A 25,610-nucleotide genomic window follows, 5' to 3' on the forward strand; every position below is an offset into this window, starting at 1 on the left:
GCCGACCACTGCAACTCTGTGCCTCATCTTTTTGAGCCTATGTTTTTCCTAACTTCTAATTAGAGCATTGATAGGACAAAGTTTTCTTCCTAGTGTTTGTACTCTTTCTGGACAGGCTCTGACAGAAGTGACATGGTTAGATGTAGATGTGCTTCTTTCCAATGGAAGCAGTAAAATGGGCAAGCCCTTTCAACAGGAAATTTTAATTAATGGTGCAGGAACCCTGTTAAAGCCTTCATAGTGCTTCATGTAGACATAAACACATACAACCACAAATCAGGTCTTCAACATAGTAGCAAATGAGAAACTATTTAGAGCCAAACCAGATATGATAGCAGCAGACACATTTCTTCAAACAGAAGTCTGCCCAATCACACATTAAGTGTGAGGTTGGACGGGGGGCAAATTTAAAAAGTAAGAGGGGCATTTCTTTGTTCAGTGTAGTCTTCAAGGTGATGTTCTCCCAGCTGGGCTCATCTCTCTTCTTGTAACCTGGCTGGGTCTGAATATTTTTTTAACTTGCACGACAGACTTCAAAGGCATTAAGCTATGAAAGGGAGGAAGATTCAAGAATCACCATGAGCACACCCACTTTGCACTTTTAACTTGGATACTCTCCTTCTGCCCTGCCACACATATCTTATACATGATTAGAACAGACCTGCATTAACAGAGGTGGGTCTGCCAAGGGCAGTTTCAGTGGAAGTCAGGCCATTTATGTATTTCCAAATGTCTCATACTCTTTTAACAATGTATGTGCTTGTCTCACCCACATGCTGGTGTGTTATACACACCTGTAAAAGTGGCAAGACAAGCAGTGTTCCCCATCTTCTTTTTAATGCCTTTGGCATGACTTTTGCATAACCCAACTTGGCAAACAGACGTTAAACACACACGAACACATGCAGTGAATGCAGATCAGAAAGCTAATACCTATCAGGAACGTCTCATGATTTCCTTTCATTATCCATACCTTTTCACAGGCAAAGGAGTAAGGCTAATTTACTGTATTACTTTCTGCTCAAAAAGTACCCTGTCAGCAAAATTAAATAGGTGGGAGAATATCATCCACCTTACTTGACTTCAAACATCCATATGATACTTTTATTCCTTGGGAATTACACCTGTTCATGTGCATGTTTCATGATGTATACATGTTGTCAAATAGGAAAATATGTATTTCCCATGTACACAGGTTACACAGTGAGAATCATGAAGGAAAAGCAGGGTAGATGAGCTATTCCTTAAGAAATTACTCCGGCCATGAGACTGTAGCTCAAGGGAGCACCTTCCCTAATCAGAGTTGCCTGCCAAGGATTACTGCTACAGATCACCAATGCATTGAGTGGTTAATGTGTTAATGCTTAATAAGTCCCCTATTTCCCCAGCCTTTATATTAGAATGCATGATGTGTGGGAGGAAATTCAGCACACTTTCATCAGCATGGATGGACAAGCAAATCTGTGTTGGAAAATCTAACCCCTTGCAGAGTTGGGCCTCTGTGTTCCAGGCCTTTGCTTTGATCTGACATTGATATTTCATTTTGTTTTCTTGTCTTTCTCCTCTTGTTAGTACTTAAGCAGAAGTTTTTTCTGTCCCATCTGCTGTATACTTTGCTTGTGGGACACAGATACATTTTCTCTCTGTTTACTCTCCAATACATCTCAGCTGCTTCTCCATCTCCTTTGCAGCAGTAGCATCCCAAGAACATCATGTTCCATTGTATATTATTTTAATCCTCTTTTTTAAGTGCTAAACTTTAGAAGTTGAGTGAGCCTAAGATATAAAGTTAGGTATGACTTTCAGGCAGGCTTTTTCCTGTTACTTTACCAGGGATTCAGACTCCTGAAAATATATGCACTTCTTAGCAATATTTTCAGAAAGGGCTGCTTCCTGCAATCCAGAAAGCTGCCCCATGCTTGAGTTCAATAGTTCCTTGGCATCATCCTCTGCTCTGGATCACACTGGATTTACGATGCTGTGAGAGGTACTTCACTTGGTTTGAGTCAAAGTTTGAACCCGCTAGCCAGGCTGCTGCTGGTCAGCACAAAGGTCTGCCAATTTCCCAGGGCAAAAATGAACTGCCATTGCCAGATGAGGCACATCCACGAATCACTACTGCAGTTTGAAAGCAGAAATCAACCAACACAGTAAAAACCAGCTGGCTGCATTTGAAGCAGGCGAGGGGATTTTGCCTTTTCCTTGCCAGTATTGGTGGAGGGATCTATTGCTGGAGGCAGGAAATCAAATTAGATGGACTGTTGGTTTGGTTCTGTGTGGCATGTCTTATGCTCCTAAATCCTTCATAATGAATGTATCCATGACAGGCTCTTGGGGAAACTTTCCATCTCATCAGCAAAGGTGCCCTTTGGAGCAAGCCCTGGTTTAGAAGCTGTTAAAGTAAGTCGGAACTAAGAAGCAACAGTTTCCGCACTTTTCCATTATCTATTTCAAACAGAGGAAGTGGGGTCCCCCCTCCCGCATTGGAAATGTCTTTGTTTCTCAGCTAAAACGAATTGATATGCAGCTTTTTCTCCCCCTTCCTGGATTTCTGGCCCTGCAAAGGTGGAGAGCTGATTCCTTCAAATATTGACTATCATTAGGGGAGAGTCTTTGAAAAATAGGCCGGTGGAGATATAGATATATATATCTATATCTATAACGAGTCCTTTGTCATTCTGGTTTTCATCTCTTTACCTCACCCCTTTGATATTACAATGATATTGCACTGGAAAAGGGACCTTTATCAGAAGAGAATTGTTTTAAAGATTGATGAGAGGCCTGCAGGGGAAGCTTCACGGTATAAAAATTTTAAAAAATAAAAGCCTCCGCATCTTTTAGGATTTCAAAGGGAAGAGAGAGAAGGGAGCCGATCTCTTGGTATATGCAGCAGATGGCATTTCTAACAGGCAAATGCTTAAAGCCCCTCTTAACAATGTGCATTTGCTCTCACTAGCTCTTCCATTGATTTCTCTCTGCCCTCCACAGACCTGGCTGCAGTTAAGCCTTGCGTCTTCCACGTGATGCTGAGCCGAATCAGATTTTCCTTTTAGTTGTTCGATCAAATTTTCCTTCCTAGAGCTTAGAAGGCTCGCTTGGGACCTTATAGTAATTGCCTCCCCACGCTGTACTGCTGATACCTTTATTGGATTGGCGTAGGGTTTCAGAGGACTGTGTTTAACATGCAGTGAGCTGCAGCAATGCAAACAGCCCCAGTGTTTAAACAAGCATCCATTAGGCCAGGAAACAAGACGGTGCCAGCCCATTTGGTGCTGTTTAGTGCTGGCAGCTTAAGGCAAACTGTGCAGCAGTGCTGGGAGGCAGGGAGGGCGGAGAACGGGGATGGGGAGAGAAAGGGGAGAGAAGCACAACTGCAGTGTCAGAAAAAAACAGGACGAGAATCTCTAGTTTTGTGGGAAAGAGGGGGGGGAGGCTGTTGCGGGTTGGAACATGTGCAAAGCTCATTAATATCTCATTATGTTAGAATAGCAATCTCCCAGCAGAACGGTGTTAGCATGTACTGGATGAAGGGCTCCAAAAGAGCAGCCTGGATGTTTTTAAGTGAGATCCTTGATATCTCCCTTTGCTACCAAGTGGAGCGAGAGGAGGTGTTTTTCCTAAGCAGCAGAAATAATTATTTGCTCAGGCAAGAAGCCAAAAGGCTATAATGTTTCCTATATCAGCCTGATATAGTACTTTAAATTAAAAGGAAAACCCTGAAGAATGTCATGTTGGGTTTCTCAAAGCAGCACCAACTAGCACGTCCAACTTTCTAATAAATTTCTTTTAATCTTTCAGGAAGGTTATAAAATTTGGTTTGTTGTGAAATGATTTCATACCCAGATTTCTCTTCCTCTCCCCTTCCCCCAGTCCTGAAAAAAATAGGAAGGCAGTTTAAGGCCATATACACAAGTGAAATTTATTTTAATCTAGGAGAATGCCAGACACCGAATGTAAGGGAGATTTCACATTTTGGATATTCTTAAAATAAGCTGCATTGCATTTAGTAAAGGGTATCATAGTATCATATGGCCTATGATAACTTCAGAACGGTTGAAATTATGGATGGTTCTCCCACTTCCTTATTTATCCAACTTACAATTCTATGCTTTTATGATTTCTGCAGCAACTTGCAAATTCTTATTTTTTAAAATCCTCATGAAAATTCATTAGCATTTTAGTTCTCTATTTTTGTATGCAGTTTTGACTAATGTTCATGTTTTTGCAGGCAATTTTCCCTAATAGAATGCCTTTTTCACTAAAATATGCATTTTTTGGTTATAGAACAAGTGGAAACACTTACCATGAATTCCTATTCTTAGCGCTTGCTGGAGGCCATATTGCAGCTGGGGATGCCACCTCCCACTTGCTCAACAGGCAAGGTCTAAACATTCAGACCACCTCACCCAGGAGCAAGAGCCATCCTGTTCCTTCCAGATTGTCCCTCCTTGGCTGCCTTTTGGAAGAAAAGTGGGGAAAGGTCAGGCTTGAAAGGTAGATGAAAGAGGTAACAAGAGGCAAGGTTGATCTGGGCAGACAGGATGGCCCTTTGCCCTGGGGGAGGTGGTCAGAAGGTTTAGACCAGGGGTAGGCAAACTAAGGCCCAGGGGCCAGATCTGGCCCAGTTGCCTTCTAAATCCGGCCCTCGGATGGTCCAGGAATCAGCATGTTTTTACATGAGTAGAATGTGTTCTTTTATTTAAAATGCATCTCTGGTTATTTGTGGGGCATAGGAATTCGGTCATCCCCCCCCCAAAAAAATATAGTCCGGCTCCCCACAAGGTCTGAGGGACAGTGGACCAGCCCCCTGCTGAAAAAGTTTGCTGACCCCTGGTTTAGACCCTGCCCATTGAGCCAATGGGAGGCACCATCCGAAGCTGCAGAATACCCTCCAGGATCCACTGAGGAACTGCATTGCAAAGTTTAGAGAAGTGTGAATTCCACTCTGCTGCATCATGCCTGGTGCAGTTTCTGGAACTGTTTAAAATATTTTTACATGGTTCTATTGAAAATAATCAGCACACTCTGTATTGTAAAGGAATCAACACTTATCCACTGAACTGCATGAACGCTCATGTGACACTCTGAAAAACGAACAGGCAAGGGCATTTTCCTGCAGCAAAGTCCTGACATGTTAAGATCCTTCTTTCACAAATTTGTGAACTTGTATCCCACTTGTTTCACCCCAGTCCACTCCCTGTTCTGGCAAATGGAAGATGAAACAGGCCTTTTCTCCCAGAGAAGGTGTTACTTTGCCCTAGGTTACATTTCATGCTGTTACTGAGGCACCAGTGGCAGGATTTGGGGACAGCAATTGCATGGTACTGGGAGAGGAAAGTGTTTCCTGTCAAGCCTTAAGGCACAGGAATTATTTGAATAATTGTATCCTGATGCTATATGCTGTTTGGAATAAGCCGGGGGCCACCCTGGAAGCCTCTGGGAGTTGTACCTCTGTCTCCCTCAGAAAATGCTGGAGCAACAACAAAACTTGTGGACAGACCATGTCAAGGGGTGAGGGTTGGAGTGTTTACTCACATAGTCCACCCTCCCTTCCCAAGGTGGCTGTTAAGGAAGAAGTTGCATGAACAGGGGAAAGGGCCTTAGCTCTGTGGTTGAGCATTTGCTTTTCATGCAAAAGATCCCTGGCAGTATCTCCACACAGATCCCTGTCTGAAACCCTGGAGAGCCACGGTCAGTCAGTGTAGACCAGTGTTTCCCAAACTTGGGTCTCCAGCTGTTTTTGGTTTATAGCTCCTATCCTCCCTAGCTAGCAAGACCAGTGGTCAGTGATGATGGGAACTGTAGTCCAAAAACAGCTGGAGACTCAAGTTTGGGAAACACTGATGTAGACAATATTGAGCTGAATGGATAAATGGACCGCAGTTGGTATAAGGCAGCTTCCTATATTCCTGAATTTAGGCCTTGCGACTGGTTTCATGTGCCTGGAATGGAATGCTGTGATTATGATTATTCACATGCAAGTTTGATCGAGGAGCCCATTTTGTGATCTAAAGGTAGTGCTGGTTTTATTTGTGAGTGTATTGTATTCTTGCAGTGCTTCTCAACCTGTGGGTCCCCAGATGTTGTTGGACTACAACTCCCATCATCCCTGAATGAACTTTGGCCTTGCTAGCTAGGGGTGATGGGAGTTGTAGTTCAACAACGTCTGGGGACCCACAGGTTGAGAAAGGGTGCTTTAGGGGTTTAGGAAAGTGTCCTGGGGAAAGGCAGATATTTTCCTGCATGTCCTCACTGCAGGGGGAAGTCTAGCCATGTGGTTCACAAGCCAGTCTTGAGCAACTCTGTCAGCCATATAAACAGAGATGGGCCACCAGGTTCATGAACACCTAGCACCTCTGAAAAATGAAACAGTAGACCTAAGCCCCAAATTAAAATTGTGTACTGCTGCATAAATATTACAAATAATTTATTTTAGTTTCTTTTACACTGGTGTGAACATTCTATGATAATGTGCAAAAGAAAAGTTAACAGGTGGATGCTTAATTAGGTTATTCATAAGAACTGGAAGAAAGAGAGAAACCATTCTTTTGTATTAGAAGTGCAAAACACAGTTAGATTACTTCTGACCTCCATTAAAATGTATGCATATCCATGGAGTTTGGTATATTGTACATATTTGAATGCTCTATTCCCATACATTGAAATAATTTCCGTTTCAACATTTTGATGTGTTTCTATGGTAGTTGAAACAATATTAGAGCCCTCCAGTGGGCAAACTCATTTTTCTAGGTTATGGAAATTCTGCTAGGGTAGTGTTTTTATTAACATTTCTTTTGCATTTCCCTTTGTCAGCAAAATGTGTTTTTAGCTTTTGTTCTAAAGAAAAGTAAGGATATTAGACTTCGCAATAGTTGATAAGAGGTGTGCATCCTTGATGCTAGTGGAAAGAGGTCAAATGTTTGAATGAGAAAAATTAAAATTTACATTAGCAATGCTAACTTGGCTCCATATTCAGGGCTCCAGGTTCCTGCGTTAGAAGTTTGTCAACTTGAGGTGCCACATCAATTGTATAATTTGGATTCTCTGAATATACTGCAAAGCCAGTACAATACTGAATAAGAAAGGGACGACATTCTGCTTCGCTCCTTCTGCAAACCAGTAAATGCAATGTTCTGTGGTTTATAGGTGTGCAATAGTGCTATCTGGGGCTACATTCACATGTTTCCCTAACTGTTAATTTCCACATTATGTTTGAGCTTCCATACAATGTAGAAGCCACTTCAGAAAACTGATGGAATATAGTGCATGCTTAGTGCTCCTTTCGGCGATTTTTGATTCTAGAAAAAAAATGCCTATGCGGACCCCTTAAGCTTAACCGTGGGCATAAAATGCTAAAATTTGGGGTGGTATACCAGCCCTGCTGTTTTCACGGGTGAATCAGGGGGGAACAGAAGCATGCATGTGTGAAAAGAATGAGGAGTAGTGACCTGCTGTGCCACACAAATACAAATATTATTTATTTGTGCAGCTAAAGCTATTACAAAACAAACTAAAATGCATAAAATGTTACACAGTTCAAGTAATTATCTAAACCAGGCAGTCAGATAAGATTTTGCTCCCCAAAATAATGTAACTTCTCATCCCCACAAACTTTCCTCCTTAAAATTGCTGCTCTAAAGGCAAGACAAGCCACTTTTCCAGAGTTGCAGGGAGACCTCTCCCATAATAAAAAGTTACAACCTTGGCCAACTTGTTATGTCTGAGTCTAACCAACTTCACAGTGTTGTGATGATAAAATGAGGGATAAAGGGAGGCACTGTAAGAAATTTAGAACTGTGGCTCATAACCTTCCACCTTAAAGGAACCGATTCTATGATCTTGAGATTTAAGCTATTACGGTATATATTTGATGATGGTGCAGTCATGCTGTCCTTTCCCTCCAGTTGTTTTTTTGTTCATATGGAATACTTAGACCCAGATCTATTGTTATGTGGTGTGGCAGTATACCAGATGAGATGTTCCATATGCTTGTCTCTTCCACTCCTGTGTTTATGCCTTTTTTTTCCTGTGGTGTAGTTTGACCTTCTGGTCCATGTTCTTGAAGCTATCCTCCTCGGAGCACACAGTTTCTGTTATACCCTCAGGAAAAAATGTCAAACAGAAGCCCTTCCTCTTGGCATCCACATCTCTTTCAAAGCCTGTCAGCTGTGATCCTCGACATGCTTTGTCAGCTTATTTGCTTCACTGGGGCTTTCTCTAAAACGGCACTTGGAAGACCAAGCACCCAGTGGCCTTTGTAGCACAAAATAAGTTGTTTGCATTCAACAGTCACAATAGTTTCGATGTTAGCAACTGCAGATGCTGCTCTCATTGTCCTAATTTCAGTAGTAGTCTTATGGGCTTGATTCCCTTTCCATGAATGCAAGCTACTGCTGAAACAAATTAGCACTTTGGAGTGTTTTCAGGCTTCCATTGGAGGAATCTCATAAATCAAATACTGTGGAATTTTTGAAAGCCGTCTCTGGATTCTGCTAAAGTGCAAGGGTGTAAAACTTTCCACAAAGTGGCTTACATCATTTTTTTAAAAACATATTTACAAAACATTGAAATCATCCTCAGAGCAACAGCAGCAAATTCAAGGCTCGTCCCCACTTCACTTGTCTTGTGCATAGAAAAAGCATGGATCCGACTGGTTTTCCACTTGTCCTGTGCTTTCTAGAAACAGGTTCGAGTGGTTTTCTGTTTCACTTCCTCAGGAAAATCCACTCTTTACAGCTGTATTGGTACAAATGTCAATCTGTGAAAAACCCAATTGACATTTCCTCCAGTTTCAAGGTAAGGAGTAGGTTTCCCCTGGGGGAAGCAGTGGAAGAAATGTAAATGTGGATGAGCCCTCAGTAATGATATGATAACCTTAAAACTTAAAAACAATACAAGAAGTTGGGGAGGAGGGAACCAAACCTAATATATGTGCTGCAAAAGTTCTATGAAGCCTGCTGCCCATGTCTTAACGAAGCAAAAGTCAGAAGAGCCTCAGGCAGGCATTTGGCAACCAAGTGACACCTGTGGCTGTCTTGGATGAAAGAGTCTAGAATTGGTATCTTTTTTTCCTTTTTTCCAACAAAATCTGGCACTAATGGCAGAGCTTCTTTTGGGTGTATGTAAAGTACCTTTTCATGAGGGGAGCTAACCACTGGTTTTAAAAATGGATCTAAGGACAAAGTATTTTCCCCACCTCCTATAGAAGACATGAAGTTAGCAGACCGTCAAGTCCAGTCCTCAGTCGCCGGCAGAATTATCCACAGATCCACTTATGCTATAGTTTCCAGAAACAGAGAGCAGGTGCTCACTGGTAAGACCTCTCTGTAGAGCAAATTGTTACAGATTATTCAAGCAAGTAAACTAAGCTGCACACTGCACAGAAGGCAGAAACATGAAGGCGTTCACAATAGCAATGGAAAATCAATGATAAAAACATACTTTGCCCCTAAACCCACCAACCAAAGCTCGGGTATTACACCATTCATTCTTTTCTTCTTTAGCCCTGAAAGAAAATAAGAAAGATTTCCGGAATGGCAGATGCTGTGGTCATAATTACAGTCTTAAACCCTGCTCAGGCATTACTTAGTTCTGCAGAGATGCAGCTCCTTTGCAGTTATTCAATCAAAACGTTACTCAAGCCATGATCTGAAGACCACTCATAGAAGGGGGCTCTTAAATGCATGGAATTGCCACCTGTGCACAGGGAATTGTAGTGTTTGTCTCCATATGACTGGCCATCTCTAGAGCTGTAAGAAAGGAAGCTGTTGAGAAGCACACGTCTTTGCTACTGTGAACAGACTGATCTTCTATTAATCACTGTCCCTTACAGCAGTAGACAAAGATAACTCTGGTTTGCCATGATGAAGCGTGTTTTCCTCCCTCAAAGGTAAAGAGGAAAGAGAGAAACTAACTTGCCAACAAGTGATGTACTTCTGTGTACCAAACATACTAAAGTACATGTCTTCAAAAATTGATTTCAAAGCTTATCCAAAGCAGTATGTGTTTGGGCCAAAGAAATGATGTTGCAGGTCCTAGCCAATAGGTGCTTGTGGCAGTTGTATAGAACTCTAGCTCTGTTTAGGCCAGGCATAGGCAAACTCTGGCCCTCCAGATGTTTGGGACTACAATTCCCATCATGCCTGACCACTGGTCCTGTTAGCTAGGGATGATGGGAGTTGTAGTCCCAAACATCTGGAGGGCCGGAGTTTGCCTGTGCCTGCTTCAGGCATTCCAAAGGCCTCACATGGTGATGAAGAACATACCAGCTCTGCCTCTGTGTTGCAGTCCCTATTGCCCTCCATGAGTTACAGCAGCCACCACCAACTTGGCACCTTCCAGTTGGACTACAATTTGTGCTCCAAATCATGAAGGGCAATGGGAACTGTGACCTGGGAAAGGGGTGAGACTCACCCGCTGCTCTCCTTTATGACATGAGAGAATGCGGAAAGCTAATGCAGGGCTTCTACCTTGGGAATGTGGGTGTACTTCTGTAGGTAGATTTTCAGTTTACACAGGTGTTTTGAGGTGCTTCCAAACCCCTGAAGAAGCTAATTTAAGATAGTGGTCAAGATGTGATGTGGGAGAGGGGAGTAACATGGCTGTTGCATGCAGCAAGACAAGAGTTTTTGAGTGAAAAAGACCTAATTGCCAACATAAATATAATCCTAAAATCTTTTGTCTCTGGACAGACAAAACCTATTCCGAGCAGTATGTATTTTTTTTTTTTTTTACCACAACAGGATGAAAAGATACAAATGAAAGTCCATTAATGAGAGTAAGGATTAACAGGAGCCCACTTTGTGGATGTGCTGTGGTACATTTCCGCAACACACCTGAAAACAACATACAAAGCTCTGTACTTTTAGGAGCTTTTAGTGGTAAGCTGCTGAACTCTCACAGTGACTTTGCCTTGGATCTTGTTTACCCAGTGAAGATCTAGCTATAGAAAACACCATTGTGAGGTTGTTATTGTTTTGCTCTTTTTAAGCAAAATAAAAACAAAAAAATAGAAACTCTTAAGATTGTCAAAAAGCACAAGGCTGTTATGGGATGGGATGTAAAACTTCATTAGCCTCTTGAATATGTACAGAGTGCTGGATATAGAACTAGCTTCTATAAATGAGGGATATTATTGTGCAAATTCTCCAGGTGGTTCAAATGGGTTGGTGTGTATTCTTAACTGTGCTTTATTCAATTGTTTTGCTTTAAATTTTACACCCTGCACTGGGATCACCTGTAACCAATGTTTTAAATCAATAAAAGAAATAAAAAGGGGGTGTCATTTATGATAGCAACTAGTAATAAACCTAAAGGCTCTTTTATGTCCATTTTTATCCATTTGCTTCAGTTTTAAAATACTTTCTTCTCAAAGTAAATATCAGATGCAGTAGTTTTTATATAAAGTGTAGACAAGGTAGATGTGTATTAATCACTGGTATAATTTGGAGACATGCATGCTGTAGGTAAGCAGGGATATTCTTAGATTCATTAATTATAAGGAGATACCTTGAAGTTCAGGGCAGCAGTGGTTAATCTTCAGATGTTGTTGAATTCCAACTCCCATCAGCTCCAAAGAGTATGGCCAACATTCAGAGTTGATGGTAGTTGTAATCCAACAACATGAAGGATTTTAGGTTCCCTTCAACCAATCCAGTTTTGGGGGTTTGTTTAAAAAACAATACATTTTCCATTGCTGTTGATTCAGACTTTCTTTTGTTAACACTGGTTCTTTTTTATTGTTCAAAAGAATTAGAAATTATTTCCCTTCCTGTAGCAGGTGGTCAGGTAGGCAGTGGCATTCACCTGACCTCTGGTCACTTGTGTCGCTCCTGCAAGCCAGGATGGAGAGGGAGAGGAGTGAGGAGGTAGTAAGGTCTGCATGGTGCAATTGCACCAGCAAGAGCACCGGATTGGCACTGCCTGTGTTATGCACCACACTGACCTCACCCTACCAACTGCTGCTGTTCACTTCCACAGTGGCCAGCATGTTAGCTGTTAGCATCTTTCTAAGGGCCTCTATGGACAATTCCCCAGTCAATAAGCAGACCTTACTGCCCCTTTTTGCTGTACGATCTGCATGTGTTCCCTCAAGGTTGCTGCGTAACATTTTTTAGGTGTGAAAAATATGATACTCAGGGAGATACCAGGTTGAATCCAATGTAGCGCTATGTGAACGTTTTGTCAGCGCAAGGATTTCTGCCTGCACAATGGAATGTTTTCCCCCTATCCTTCCCCTGCAACCCCTAAATATCTTCTAGGCAATGGTGTAGCATGGGTGGGCTGCCCTGGGCAGTGATAGGAGACTCTATACCCCTGCTTCTACATTCATATGAAGTACAGGGGCATCTCTTCACTGGGGTAAAGTGAAGTCCATGTACAGCTTGAGCTCTCACATAAATAAAGAGCCACTTAATTATGTGGCATATATATAAATCCAGCAGCTGTTCGAAGTATGCAAAGTTTACCTTGTAATCTTGAAACCCATTTAGTTAAAAGTAAGTATTGTTATTGTAAATGGAATTTACTGCCAAGGAATTGTAGAGAGGATCATAAACTGCGAAGTCCCCATCTATTTTTGTGAAATAATCACTATCTAAATATTCTAGATATAAACTTTGGGCATCCATAATGAAGACACCTCTATGAACAGAAGTATATTTTAATAGGACGGAGCAGGGAAATTGCTTCTTTAAGTGACGTGACTATGGAAACTGAGTGTAAATAAAGAGCAAGGCAGCATTTCAGTCTGAAGTCAAAGACAGGAAGTGGGCAGAGCTCTCTGAGACCAATGACAAAATTTCTTCCCTGACATAATCATTACACTGGGGTCCAGTTGAGTTTGCAGATAATTTAGTATTGAAAAAATTAATTAGACCTGTGCCTGTAATTGCTGCAAACATTCCCAAGGGACTCTGTATTCTTGGTCTCTGCTTCAGAACCTATTATTTTGTGTGTTTACATTAATGTTTGCTGCTTTCCTGCATGTTAAGTAGACCAAAAATGAAGAAATGAAAATACTACCCTTTAATACCGATGGAAAACACCAGCACTGTTATGGGATGCTGACGCATATACAGTATAGTCAAATATTGTCCACAGAATTCACACCCATATCATAATAAGTCTCAGCTTCAACATTTCAACTGTGCAAAAGTGATAGGTTTCTGCACCCCATCACTTCATGCCTTCATCCAGGCAAGCAAGAGGCATTATTGCAGTTCAAGGAAGTTCCAGCCATACAAAAGCACTTGAGGAACAGAGAGGTAAAATGGAGCGGTAAAATGGAGCGTTGTGGAAGAGGGCAGGGAGCATCCACGGTGCAACATTACATGGAGCTCCCACTTGTATGGATGCTAATGTAATGCTAAGTATGTTTTGTACTTTTGACTTTATGATACGATATACACGGGGCTACATTTTAAAGATCTTTTGAAAACTACAGCTGGTAAAAATGCATCTACTAATAGGGCCAGAGGGTTGGCAAATATAGCACAAATTTTATCAGCTTCTTTGGTTATCAGTTCATTTCCAGGCTCAGTTCAAAGTGCTGGTGTTTACTTTTAAAACCCTAAATGGTCTGGGACCAAATTATTTGAAGGACTGCGTTCACCAAAATGAACCCACCCAAGACCTGCTATTGACTTCAGGGGGCTTACTCTCTGACCCACTACAAGCAGAAATAAGATGGGCAAATACCATGGAGAAGGACTTTTCATGGGTGACCCCATATCTTTGGAACCCTCTTTTGTGAAAACTCTACCAATCTCCCTTGTGGGAAATCTTCATGCAAACCTTGAAGACTTTGTGAAGCCTTTTCTGAATGATTTTATTCTGACTTTAAAGGGATTTCATTGATGTGTTTGTCACACTTTGTTCATTGCGACTTATTGTGGTTGTAAATCTTATTTTGGTAAACTCTAGAGAGGGCTTTGTCGTAAAAGGTGGCACATAAATATCTGAAATAATTTACCACCCTTGTGGTCACTTGCTTTTTGCTTCCAATTGTAGGCATGGAGTCTAAGGAACATTGTGGTTTTTTTAGAGGTAGGTTTATGCAGCCAATTTCTGCTTTGCTGAAGCATTTTAAAAATATGACATAAGAAATGTTTAGCATATGAATTGGGTAGTTCATCCCCTTCCCCTTTATCACACATTCATGTGATTATGACTGAGAAAAGTCAAAAGCTGGCCCAGTAATCTGACATTCAGCAGTGCATTTCTCATCCTTTGTTAAGGACAAATCGCGTTTCATTGACTACGTGAAATGTGGAGTTAGTTAAGACAACCCAAAGTCCAGACACCTTCCTTGTTCCTTATTTTTGATTGTGGAGCAGTATAATCTGGACGCTGCCTGCTAATCTCTTTGGAGTGTGTTAGATGGAGAATATTTCCCCTGTGAAGAGGTTGAAGTATTTGACCTCAATACACATTCCAGACTCACAATTCTGTGATCCTAATACTCAATCATCGCTGCAGGAATGTAAGTTCATTTGAGCACAAATGACAGCGTAGCTCAACTGAAATGACACAGAGAATAAGAAACATCAATTTTAATAGAGATTTGAATCAAGGGATGATGAAGAATGTAGCACCCTTTGTTCTTTCTTCAAACCTGTGTCTTAGTGGAAGCATTTATGGATGTGTTTATTTATTCACGTATAAGATACAGGCACACCGGTGATCAATCCTATGCACCTTTTTACACCACCACATACAATGCCATAATCTCGGTGCACTCGATTATTTCTGTCCTTGTCCAGGTTGTCAAACCAAAAATCCCATTATAGAAGATTCCTGGGAGATCCAGTTCTGCAGATTCATGGGCTCCTTGGTACTGTGAAGTAATGGATGTTCTGTTGTGTTATTGGTCCCCTGTCAGCACTTTGCGATTTTTTTCGGCTGGAAGAACCTGAAGTGGTTTAAAGGCAGCAAAGTTGGTGGAAGCATGCCCATTATATGCCCAGTAGATTAAAGTCTCTGTGATAACAATTGGAGCCTCCCTATCTATGGTCTTGCTGACCACTGAGCTTAGAGTGGGCGGAAATGGCACAAAATACTATGAAGTCTGTTTGACTTTTATGGTCAGATGTGAAGCCGAAAGAGAATTCAGCCTCTGAGCTTGTTTTGAAGGAGCAATAAAAGCGCTAAACAGCAGCAGCCCTGGTCACTCCCTATACATAATTGAAATAGCTGCCCACTGAAGTCAGAATGAGATTGGGGGGGGGGAGGGAGGGAGCTGTGTAAGTGGCTCTGACTGTTGCTATAACAACAGCACCTTGGTCTAATTTCTTCTGAAAAATGACTTGCTGCTAGTGGGATGAAGTGGAGCAGCTTTTTGCAGCAGATGAAAGCTCTGTCGACAGCCTTAAGTGCTCCCTTGTTTATGTAGTGGATACTCTATGGTGTGGCCACTATAGTCCTGCTGAAAATTCCAAGATGAGCTAGTCCGCGTGTGGGTGTGTATGTGTGTTGTAATATGTAGATATACTTTTTAGACTATTAATAAATAGCCCCATAAAGTTTAGCGGACCAGGTTCCTCCTCTTACAGCATATAAATAACCCAATACTCACTCATGTTCACCCAAGTCTACTGCTTTGGGAGTAAAAATACTTTTCCCCTATTTTTTTTGTAATGCTATTCCAGGGCACCCCACCTCATAGGGAACAATGGATGTCAGTTATTTCTACATGTAACATATGCATAGAAACTAATGGATGTTCATTAAATTAAGGCACCCCAATTCCCATGAGATTTTGCAATTCCTGCAAGTTTATCTGTTGCCTGTGAACAGAGCTAAAGTCTTATCACCATGCTCATCCTTTATACCAGTTTTAAGTAACTTGATTTGTGCAGCATCAGATGACATGCACAAGCAAGAATTTGTCTGTGTTTATATGTCATGGTAAACCATAGTTTGAATAGTTTACTGTGAATGTGGAGATTGTACCTGTTTCACTCCTCCCCTAGCGTGAATGGGAGCAAGAAATCACAACATTGGCTTAGTGTTATGTCCAGACTGAGGGACGTGCTTTGTTTCACTCCAAAGAAATCACATTTCGGAGGCAAAGAGGAAACCTTGGCTTCAGATCCCTGGTTTAGATGTAGCACAAAGCTAGGGATTGTGTGTTGTTCCTGGTTGCACTAAGGAAGGAGCAAAGTGAAAGCCAAACTGTGTTTTTATGGTAAACCATTAGCTGTGGTTTACCATGACACACAAATGGAGCCACTGGTTCATTTCAGGGAGGGGAAAATACACCCACCCACCTCACACACATTTATTTTCAAAAGTTTTGTGGGAGTGCGGTAGGGCTTTCTTCAGTCAGAACTCACCGGAACTGAGTTCCGGCACCTCTTTGGTGTGTTCTGGCACCTTTTTAGTGTTGTGGTGCCATTCCCTAGCATGCTGCTTGGGGCTGCATGACAGAGGCGGTGGGTGGCCCGGCAATTGGGCGGAGGTTGGTTGCGTAAGGCGGCAGCTGATATTTCCTTGCAGCAGTGGGGTAAATGGGCGTAGAAGAGAAGGTCCTCCCCCTGAAAAAAACTCAACAACTACAGATTCTGTAGTGTGAAGCTGCATTTGGAGTAGTAGCTGTTTTCAGTTGAGGAGTGTCCACAATATAAAGAAAGGTTGGGGAACATTTTCCAGCCCATTGGCCAGATTCTGTGATGGATAGACCTTAGGGCAGGGGTTGGCAACCTAAGGCCCATGGGCCACAAGTGGCCCATGAGGGTTGTTTAACCGGCCCACGAGCTGCCCCTGAAACAAGCTGCCCACTCAGCGAGTCCCCACCTCTGCTGAGGGAAGCAAGCAGTGTTATCAGAGTGCAAGGGCACATTCCAGCCAGGCAAAAGCACCCAAGGAGGGCATGGAGCAGGACCAGCTTGAAGAAGGACCAGTTAAGAAGACCTGATGGGTCACATATGGCCTCTGGGCATGTGGTAAAGGGACATGCAGTGAAGCTGTAGTGGGAGTTTTTGGGAATTTATTGGAGACATTTGAGATCAGCAGCCTGGTCATCTTATTTCCTTAAAGTGTGGTAATGTAATTGACCACAGTTTAATCCTTGACATCACACCCAATTGTCCAGATGAGAAGTGATCATATCCCCCAATTCATTTACAATGCTCAAGTGCTCAGGGGATATTTAGGTTTTAAGTGGCAGGCGACCTGCTAGGTTACTGAGTCGAGGGTCTACAGAGGAGTGTGGGAGGCACACAAGAGCATCAGACTTCATTATGCACCATCCAGTTGACAGGGGAAGAAACAATAAATGTAACCCATGCCTGAAGGATGTGTCACTCCCTTGGGAAGAAAGCAGCAACTCCGTCAACCTCATTCCACCTGCATTTCAGTGCTACGCAACTGTCCCAGGCTAGGTTTGAACTAGGGTTGTCGGCTGCACCTCTTTACCTGTAAGGAGGCTGGCTATTCAGTGCAGCAAGCAACTGTCTCGATTGCTTGCTGAATTACCTTTGACGATGCTCCACTGTTTGTACATATCCTAACTGATGTAAAGTATGTATGTACTAAAAAGGGTTTCTGGTGTTAGGAATGCATACTTTGTCTACAGGAAGAAGTTGCTGATTTGAGAAAAACACCAGGGAAGGAGGGAATGACAGTTATTTGCCTATGGAAGCAGTGTAGGGATACAGGGCCAAATATCTCAGGCTAAGGAATGTTTGCTTAATTTTGTTTATTGATTTTGCATAGCAACCTATTACATAAATTGCAAAACTAAATATAAAAGGCAATTGGACATTGCCAGATCCAAGAGTAGTTTGAGGTAGCAAAGTGGAGCAACAGAATTTGGAGCTGTGCCACTTCGGACTGCAAGTGGGAGAGTCATATTTTTGAATGTTCCCCCATGTAAAAGGAAAGAAAAAGAGCTATCAAATCAGTACAGCAGGGAGCTGGGTAGGTTAATTTTATTTTATTTTTACTAGAGGCAAGGGTTTGTTTAAACACATTTTTTAAAAAAAAGTATTTTACCTGCAGTCTGAAGTGGTACCGTCCATCATTCTGCCATGTCAGTCTACCGCCTCATTCTTGGTAATGTGTAGAAAAGCACCAAACTGACTATCACCTTTAACATATCTCATTGCTAAAGGATTATAATACTCCCTTGTAAGTAAAAGCAACAGGCACAAAAACATAGAAACAGGAAAGGGAAGGGCAGTAGCCAAGCTCAGCACATCAAAAGAGCAGGAGAAAAGGGAAGCAGATCAGATAGAATCCACTGTTTCTCACAGAGAAACAGAAGAATTTTATTACTGGAGTGTATGAACATGCTTTGTAGAACAAGTAGCCAGCAGTATCTGAGGCATGAAACTTATTTGGAAGAGACTGAAGCTGCAAGTCATTTCTCCAGCTTTGTCTTAAAACGTTGTCCAATGTGTTTAAAGAGAGTTAAGAAGACAGACTGAAGTGACAGGCTTTTTGAAGCATCTTCCTTCCACATTAGAAGAGTTGTTTTTCATCCCAGTGCCATCACTTTAGTGGTAGTAAAAGGGCTTAAGTGGGATTGAAGTGGTGCCTGAGCCTTGTCTTGTGAATGTAACTCTCAGTAGAATGACACTAAACAGTGCAGGAAAACCAGTGAGTTGAGATAGTGGTATCTCACAATTAAGGCAACAGTGGCAATAAACTTCCTTATCTATCCCAGGCAAGGGAAGGAAGGCAAAATGTAGGTCCTTATTTCAAAATGGCTGCAAGCTGAGAAGTGGGATTTGCAGAACCGATTGGGTTCTGCAAATACAGGACATTTATTGGGTGCCACTTCCAAGAGGGTGATTGAGATGAGGCCTGCCTTTGTTTTGCCACCAAGTATATAAAGGCTGCTATGTGTTGCTGTAGAAAACGAGGTGGGTAAAGGAAAGCTGAGCCAAATTCATGGTATATTATTAATTTTTATTATTTAAATATTATGTTAGCCACCTTTGGCAAAAATCCCCCTGACGCCATTTTTACACCCCAAAACCAGGATGTTTCAGGAATTTTCCTGACGTATGGCAAGCCTAGCTCATGACAAATGCTTTACATAAAAAGAGGAAAGGATGGTGCATTTCAGAACATCTGGCAGAATTTCTTAGAACTTTGTGCAGAAAGCAGATCCCTTTCTTTTGTGCCGCCCACCCATCTACACTGTGTTTGGTTTTTTAAATTATTTTAAAAATCCCCTTCCCCCCTTCCTTCTGTAACTCTGTAACTGGGAAATGGGGAGAGGAATTATTTTATAGTAGAAATATCAAAAACTTTGAATGAAAAAAAAAACCTTCTTTGGAGGCTGAAAGGGACAGGGGAGGTCCATTGCATGCATGGAAGTCTGTTGTACCAGCAGAGCTGCAATGTTCAATACAACCGCTAGATTATAAATATAAGAATCCACTGGAAGGCAGTAGCAGTCCATACACATGTCAGTTATCAAAACTGAGAATTTATGTTAGCATCACGGATAATAGAGTCCGGGATGGGGAACCTTTGCAGCTGAAGGGCCTAATATTCTCTCATGGAAAAGGTTCTTGAGCTGCCTACCCGTGATGGGCGTGGCCAAATGCAAAAATTGGGGGGGGGGGGACGACAAATGCAACTCTTACCTTTATGTAATAGGCTGCATTCAAGCCATGCACAATTCAGAGGTTTCTATACACACCTTTCTCCATCAATGAAAGTAGGAAACGCTACTGCAGTTCAGGGAGACAATTCCAGTCAAGCAAAATCACTCAAGGGGGGTGTAGAAACACACTTTGTGTGTCACCTACCCCCAATTGCTATACCCTTTTGCCCTGTTTGCTCCTTTTTTTCTCCCACGTGGCTCTTTATCACCAACAGAACATCTATCCAGCATGCTACGCAGGTGCAAATGCCGAGAATTCTATAATGCTGAAACCTTGCAGGCTCCACCTGTAGCTTAAGTATTGAAGTAGGTCTGTAGAACAGGGAGGACTCTGTGAGCACCATGAAACAAACATCTCCAGTACTGATGACTGAAGCAAGATGTATGAAAGAGCTGTTTTTGTTTTCCATTGCATACGCTACATTTCTTTTGCCCCATTAACATCTCTAGTGATACAGATTTTTCCCTCCTTTTGGAACAGTATGAACTTTGAAAATGGTTCTTTGGCCAGAAACAGGAAGAATATTAATTGTGTACCCCATGGTGAACAATGGCTGTATCACTCAGCACTTGATGGGGGAGTGTTGTGTGCCAATGAGGCACAGAGAGAAAGTATACAGGTTATGAATTATAATAAATTTTCTGTGAGTATAGTTTATTGCATAGAGTGGTTTTGTTGTTGTTGTTTATGAAGGGCAGAAGTGTGTGCAAGAGTCTAATTAATGATTTTGTTCTGTTTCTTCAAGCTTCAAGAGACGGTGAAGAGAAAGTTGGAAGGAGCACGCTCACCCCTCAATGGCGAACAGCAGAATGGAGCCTGTGACAGTAGCTTCTCCCCAACCAGCAAGCGGATACGGAAGGATGTACCTGGGATTGAGGGAATCAACAGCTTGCCCAATAATTTGCCTTTGCCTTCTATTTCCCCTCTTCACCAGCTTGACATAAAACCATCACTGCACCTGCAGAACAGTGGAACTCATGCTGGTGGTCTGGATGACCTGGGTAAAAATGGTGGACTTCCAGAGATAAAACTCCCAATCAATGGATGCACAGAGCTTGAGGATAGTTTTAATATCCTGCACAACAGCAGCAGCAAGGAGCTAAAACAAGAGCCCCTGGATGATCCTAGCTGCATGGACAATTCTGACACATCACTTTCAAATCAGAATAAACTTTTTTCAGACATTAACCTGAATGATCAAGAGTGGCAGGAGTTAATAGATGAGCTGGCTAACACTGTTCCAGAGGATGACATACAAGATTTGTTCAATGAAGACTTCGAAGAGAAAAAGGAGCCTGAATTTCCCAGACCAGCCACTGAGATTCAAGAGAGTGCGAGTGTTAAAAGTGACCCATCGCACTCTCCATTTCCCCATGTTCCTCTTGGGTCTCCCCAGGTAAGGCCTTCTTCTTCAGGTCCTCCATTTTCAAATGTCCCTACAGCATCTAGCATACCTTCTGTCTCTAGTGCGCCCCCAGCTCCACTCTCTGACAGCTCACCAGCAAATTGTGTGGTTCAGTCACCCCAGACTCCTAACCAAGCACATACCCCAAGCCAAACTCAGTCAAGACCGGGTAATGGTTATCTCATTAATCCAACAACAGTGGCAACAGCTGCCCCGGGGCCTGGCCAAGTGGCTGTGCCCAGCACTGACTTATCTCCAGCTGAACAGCTTAAACAGATGGCAGCACAGCAGCAACAACGAGCTAAGCTCATGCAGCAAAAGCAACAGCAGCAGCAGCAGCAACATCCAAATCAAGCATCTAGCTGGTCCCCAGTGGGGCCTCCATCTAGTCCTTATGGAGGACCCTTCAGTACAGACAAACCAAATAGCCCAATGATATATCCCCAAGCCTTTAACAACCAAAATCCTGTAGTGCCTCCTACGGCAAGCAACCCACAAAAGACTACGATGAATAACTACCTCCCTCAAAACCACATGAATATGATCAGTCAGCAGCCAAATAATCTGGGTACAAACTCCTTGAGCAAACAAACCAATATGCTTTCTTATGGCAACACTAAACCTCTGACTCATTTCAATGCTGACTTGAGTCAAAGAATGACTCCACCGATGGCCAATCCCAGCAAGAATCCCATGATGCCATACATGCAGCAGCAGCAGCAGCAGCAGCAGCCCCAACAACCACAGATGCAGGCTCAAATGACACACTTGAGTGAGGAGCAGAAACGCATGCTTATCATGAAGCAGAAAGGAATGATGAACCAGACGATGGCTTATGGAACACTTCCCTCCCTTGGTCAGGTAAGTGTGAGCAGATAACGCTCTTTTAATGACTTCATTCATTACTTTGTTGCAAAATCCAAGAGGGAGTGTGTGTGCTTAAGTCAAGGGTCAGTAGGTACTTTTGGAATTCGAGAGTGTGCTGTGGGCGCCAGCCACAAACATGGCTGCCGTGGATGTACAGTGTGACACAAAATGGCTGCTGAGGTGAAACGGTGTAAGACAGAATGGGCGTCATGGGCTGTGGCATAGAACAAAATGGCTGCTACATCTTAAAGAGCAGGAAAATGCCACACTGATCATTAGTTGGTTGATCAGTGTGGCATTTCCTTGTAGTTGTGGGGTGAGTCATGTTAGACTAGTTTGCCTTTGCTTTGGAGGGAAAGAGGGTTCTAAGGATATGAGTGATCTCTCAGGAGTGAAAAGTTGCTATGGACTTGCTAACGGATGGCCTCTTGTTAATGCTAGCACAAACCACTTTTACAATATCAGAATAGTAAATAATTTTCCTGAGTAAGCTGTGAGGCAAAGGCTGGCAACTCATGTATCCATGTGGCAATGATGTGCAATGGCATGTGTTTACTAGGTGCCAGTAGTGTGGCCAAATGAAAAAGGGCGAATGGCTCCTGCACCTTTAATATTTGGATTAATATTTAGCTTGAGCTACAAGCTGCACCTGCTGAAATTTCCTCTCTCCACAACTATTAAAAGCAGGAGCTCTTGTCATCTCCTTTACCTGTCCACCTTATTTGCCAATAAAGGACAACCACTATCCTCTGCTCATGGCAGATTCCAAAAGAAAAGCCACTAGTTGCTGCCTGTACAAGGTGGATTGTGCTCCTGTCCTCATCCATGTACAAGTCCTCTTCCACGTCATTGTTCATAGTGCGGTCCATCACCTTAGAGACCACAGCTGTGAAAGTGAAGAAGCACCTGCCCCGACATTGTAGTTGTTTGCTTCGTTGTAGAATACTGTAGTATCATCTGCGAAATAAGAACATAAGAGGGGTGCAGTTTGATCAGACCAATGGCCCGCCAACATCAGCATCCAGTTCTCAAAGTGTCCAGCCCGATGACTATGGGAAGCCCACAAGCGGCACCCAAGGGCAATAGCACTCTTCTCGCTTGTGATTCTCAGCAGCTAGCATTCAGATGCACATTGGTGCTTCTGGCAGTGGACATAGAGCATAGCCATAGCTGATAGCCTTATCCCCCATGGTTTTTGCCAAATCCTCTTTTAAAGTCATCCAAGTTGGTGGCCATTAATGCATATTGTGGAAGAAAATTCCATAGTTTAACTCTGTGCTGAAGGTTTGGAGCATTTTCTTTTCTCTGCCCCAAATCTTCCAATCCTCTCTGTGGGTAGAGAACCTTTTTTTCAGCCTGATAGCAATGTTACAGGGGTTGTATGCCGGCAGTGGGCAGGGATGGAGAAGAGTGGGCGGAGCAATGGATGTGACTTCTACCTTCGTACACTAGGCCACATTCCAACCACTCAGAAGTGTGTATACCCATCACACTCCTCTCTTCATTCTTCAGCCAAGCAAGCAAGGAGCACAAACACAGATCAAGGACACATTCCAGCCAGGCAAAAGCACTTGGGGAGTGCTCAGAGCAGGCCTGGTGAAGGGCGTGGCCAAGGGAGGGAGGAGAGTCCTGAGGGGCAGATAAAGAGCTCGGAGGGGGGCACATTAGGTCCCTGGGACTGATATTCCCCACCCTGACTTAAAAACTTTTTTCTTTTTCTGAGTATGGCAAACAGGGCAAGCTTTGTGTTCCTGACAAGTTAAAAGATTATATTTAAAAAACAACCCTTGATTTCAAGGTAAAATGTTGATACAAGCTCAAGAAAGAAACCATACTTGTACCTCATAATCCTCTGCCCCAATATCTCATTTAGCTCACCTTCAAATGACCTGAGCAGAAATAGAACCCTAATGTTTCCATATTGAAAGATCTTTCCAGTCCCAGTGGGCCAATTTAGAGGCACACAAGAGAAAAGATTGGCTTAGGTGGGAAAGGTAAAACAGTAGCCTTCCATCTGGAATGTATTTCCCCTTCTTTCTCTTACTGTTTTCCTGAAAAAATGTTTGTTGATTGACCTCCCTATGCAGTCAGGAATAATTGTTCCTCACAATGATGGGAAAAGATCTGCTGATAACATAGAGCTAAAGTCACAAAGCACTTTCTGTCCTCTTCTCCCTACATCAGGAAACAAAGAGAATCAAGGATGGCTAGAATCTCTTACCTTACTTTTATTCTGTCCTTTATAGAAACAATAATAGGAAAAGAGGAAAAAATACCCTCCTTTCTTCTTTTTGAAACTGTCTCCAAAATGGGGGCATATCACTGCATGGTTAATATCTTTTATTGTGCTTTACTGTACATTTCTTCTAACCTGTACTCTCACAATAAACTTGTTGCTGTATGTATTTTAGAGCTGCCAGATTAAAAGCTACACAGAGGCCATTATTCCTATAGAGAAGCCTTCCCCAAACTGGTGTCCTCCAGATTTTTGGGGGGACAGCAGCTCCCATTAGCCCCAGCCAGCACAGCCAGGAGTTGTAGTCCAAGAAGGGCTGCTACAGAGCAATGCAAGAAAGTTCATTCTTTAGCACTACGCCTGATCTAGAATCAATAGTTGCTTAGCTGTGCAGTTGTTTGCAGGGAAGGAAGGGAGCCTCTCTTTATGTGTCAAAAACCTGTTGCTCGTCGTTTGGCTGATTGAAAATTGCATAATTGTTCCTACCAACAACACAGCCTGCGCTGCTTTCTGTGGTATTGTGCAGGGCACACAGTCCACAAAGAAATGTGCAAGACTCCATACTGTGTGCATTATTGAAACCTCCATTCTCTGATTCCTTGTTGTGCCCTACACATATATGATACTAAAGTGGGAGTAGAGAGAGGGGGGGAGGGAGGGAGGGAGGGAGGGAGGGGGAGAGAGAGAGAGAGAGAGAGAGAGAGAGAGAGAGAGAGAGAGAGAATATCCTTAGTGGGCATGCCTAAAGGGACATACTCCAATGCCACTATGACTATTGTCAGAGTAATGGGATTTTTAAAAAATGAATGAGCCAGAATGAAGTAAAGCCCCAGAAACAATGCTGTGATCATATACTGGGCAGATATTAGCAATCTTATATGGGACATGCTAGAGTTCCAGGCCCATCTATGTTGATAGCTTATCAGAACATCTTAATGTGTGCCCCTCCTGCCGCATATGGCACTTGGCACTGTTTTGCATGACATGTTAGCGACATGAACACCCTGCAGAGAGATCAGTAGCACACAACCTTCATGTTAACATGTCAGTGAGTAGCTGGTGCTCTGGCTTGTTTTCTCGGCTTTGATGAGCTTCATTAATTATACTAAAAGAAAAGAAAGGTGTGTATGGCTGGAGAGAAACCTATTTAACTCACCGTGAATAGGAGTAATTGGACAGTTGGCAGGGTGTTAAATTGGTGGTCTAGTGAGAGAAACTAAAAAAAAAAGGGGGGAAAGGGTGCATTATTCCTGCATGCACAAAAGGTGGTAGAAGTTGTCTAATCTCCTACTGAATATTGTTTCTCTGGAGTGCAGTGGTCATGACTCATTTCTCAGCTGAAAGCCTGCAATAAGTATTATTTGCATTGCCAAACCTCTGCCACCAGTGCTGTAAAGAACATAATCCATAGAAAATACAGACTCTAATGCTTCAAGTGCAGTGTTTTATGCTAATCCCAGTTGTGTTATAATGAACACTAGAC

The 25,610-nt window shown here is 42.6% G+C and overlaps 1 protein-coding gene across 3 annotated transcripts in view; it reads left to right on the forward strand.

The window, feature by feature from the left end:
- MAML3 (mastermind like transcriptional coactivator 3) overlaps positions 1-25,610 on the forward strand; it is a gene marked incomplete at its 3' end in the record, with an annotated part of 271,284 nt that overhangs the window by 135,942 nt on the left and 109,732 nt on the right. For all 3 annotated transcript variants that reach the window (XM_081876069.1, XM_081876070.1, XM_081876071.1), the window contains one exon: positions 20,365-21,885. In XM_081876069.1, coding sequence (XP_081732195.1) covers positions 20,365-21,885 — 1,521 coding nt within the window. The remainder of the gene's footprint in view (positions 1-20,364; positions 21,886-25,610) is intronic.

This window comes from Podarcis erhardii (genome assembly GCF_964252035.2).
Source record: "Podarcis erhardii genome assembly, chromosome: 9".
NCBI classification, from domain to species: Eukaryota; Metazoa; Chordata; class Lepidosauria; order Squamata; family Lacertidae; genus Podarcis; species Podarcis erhardii.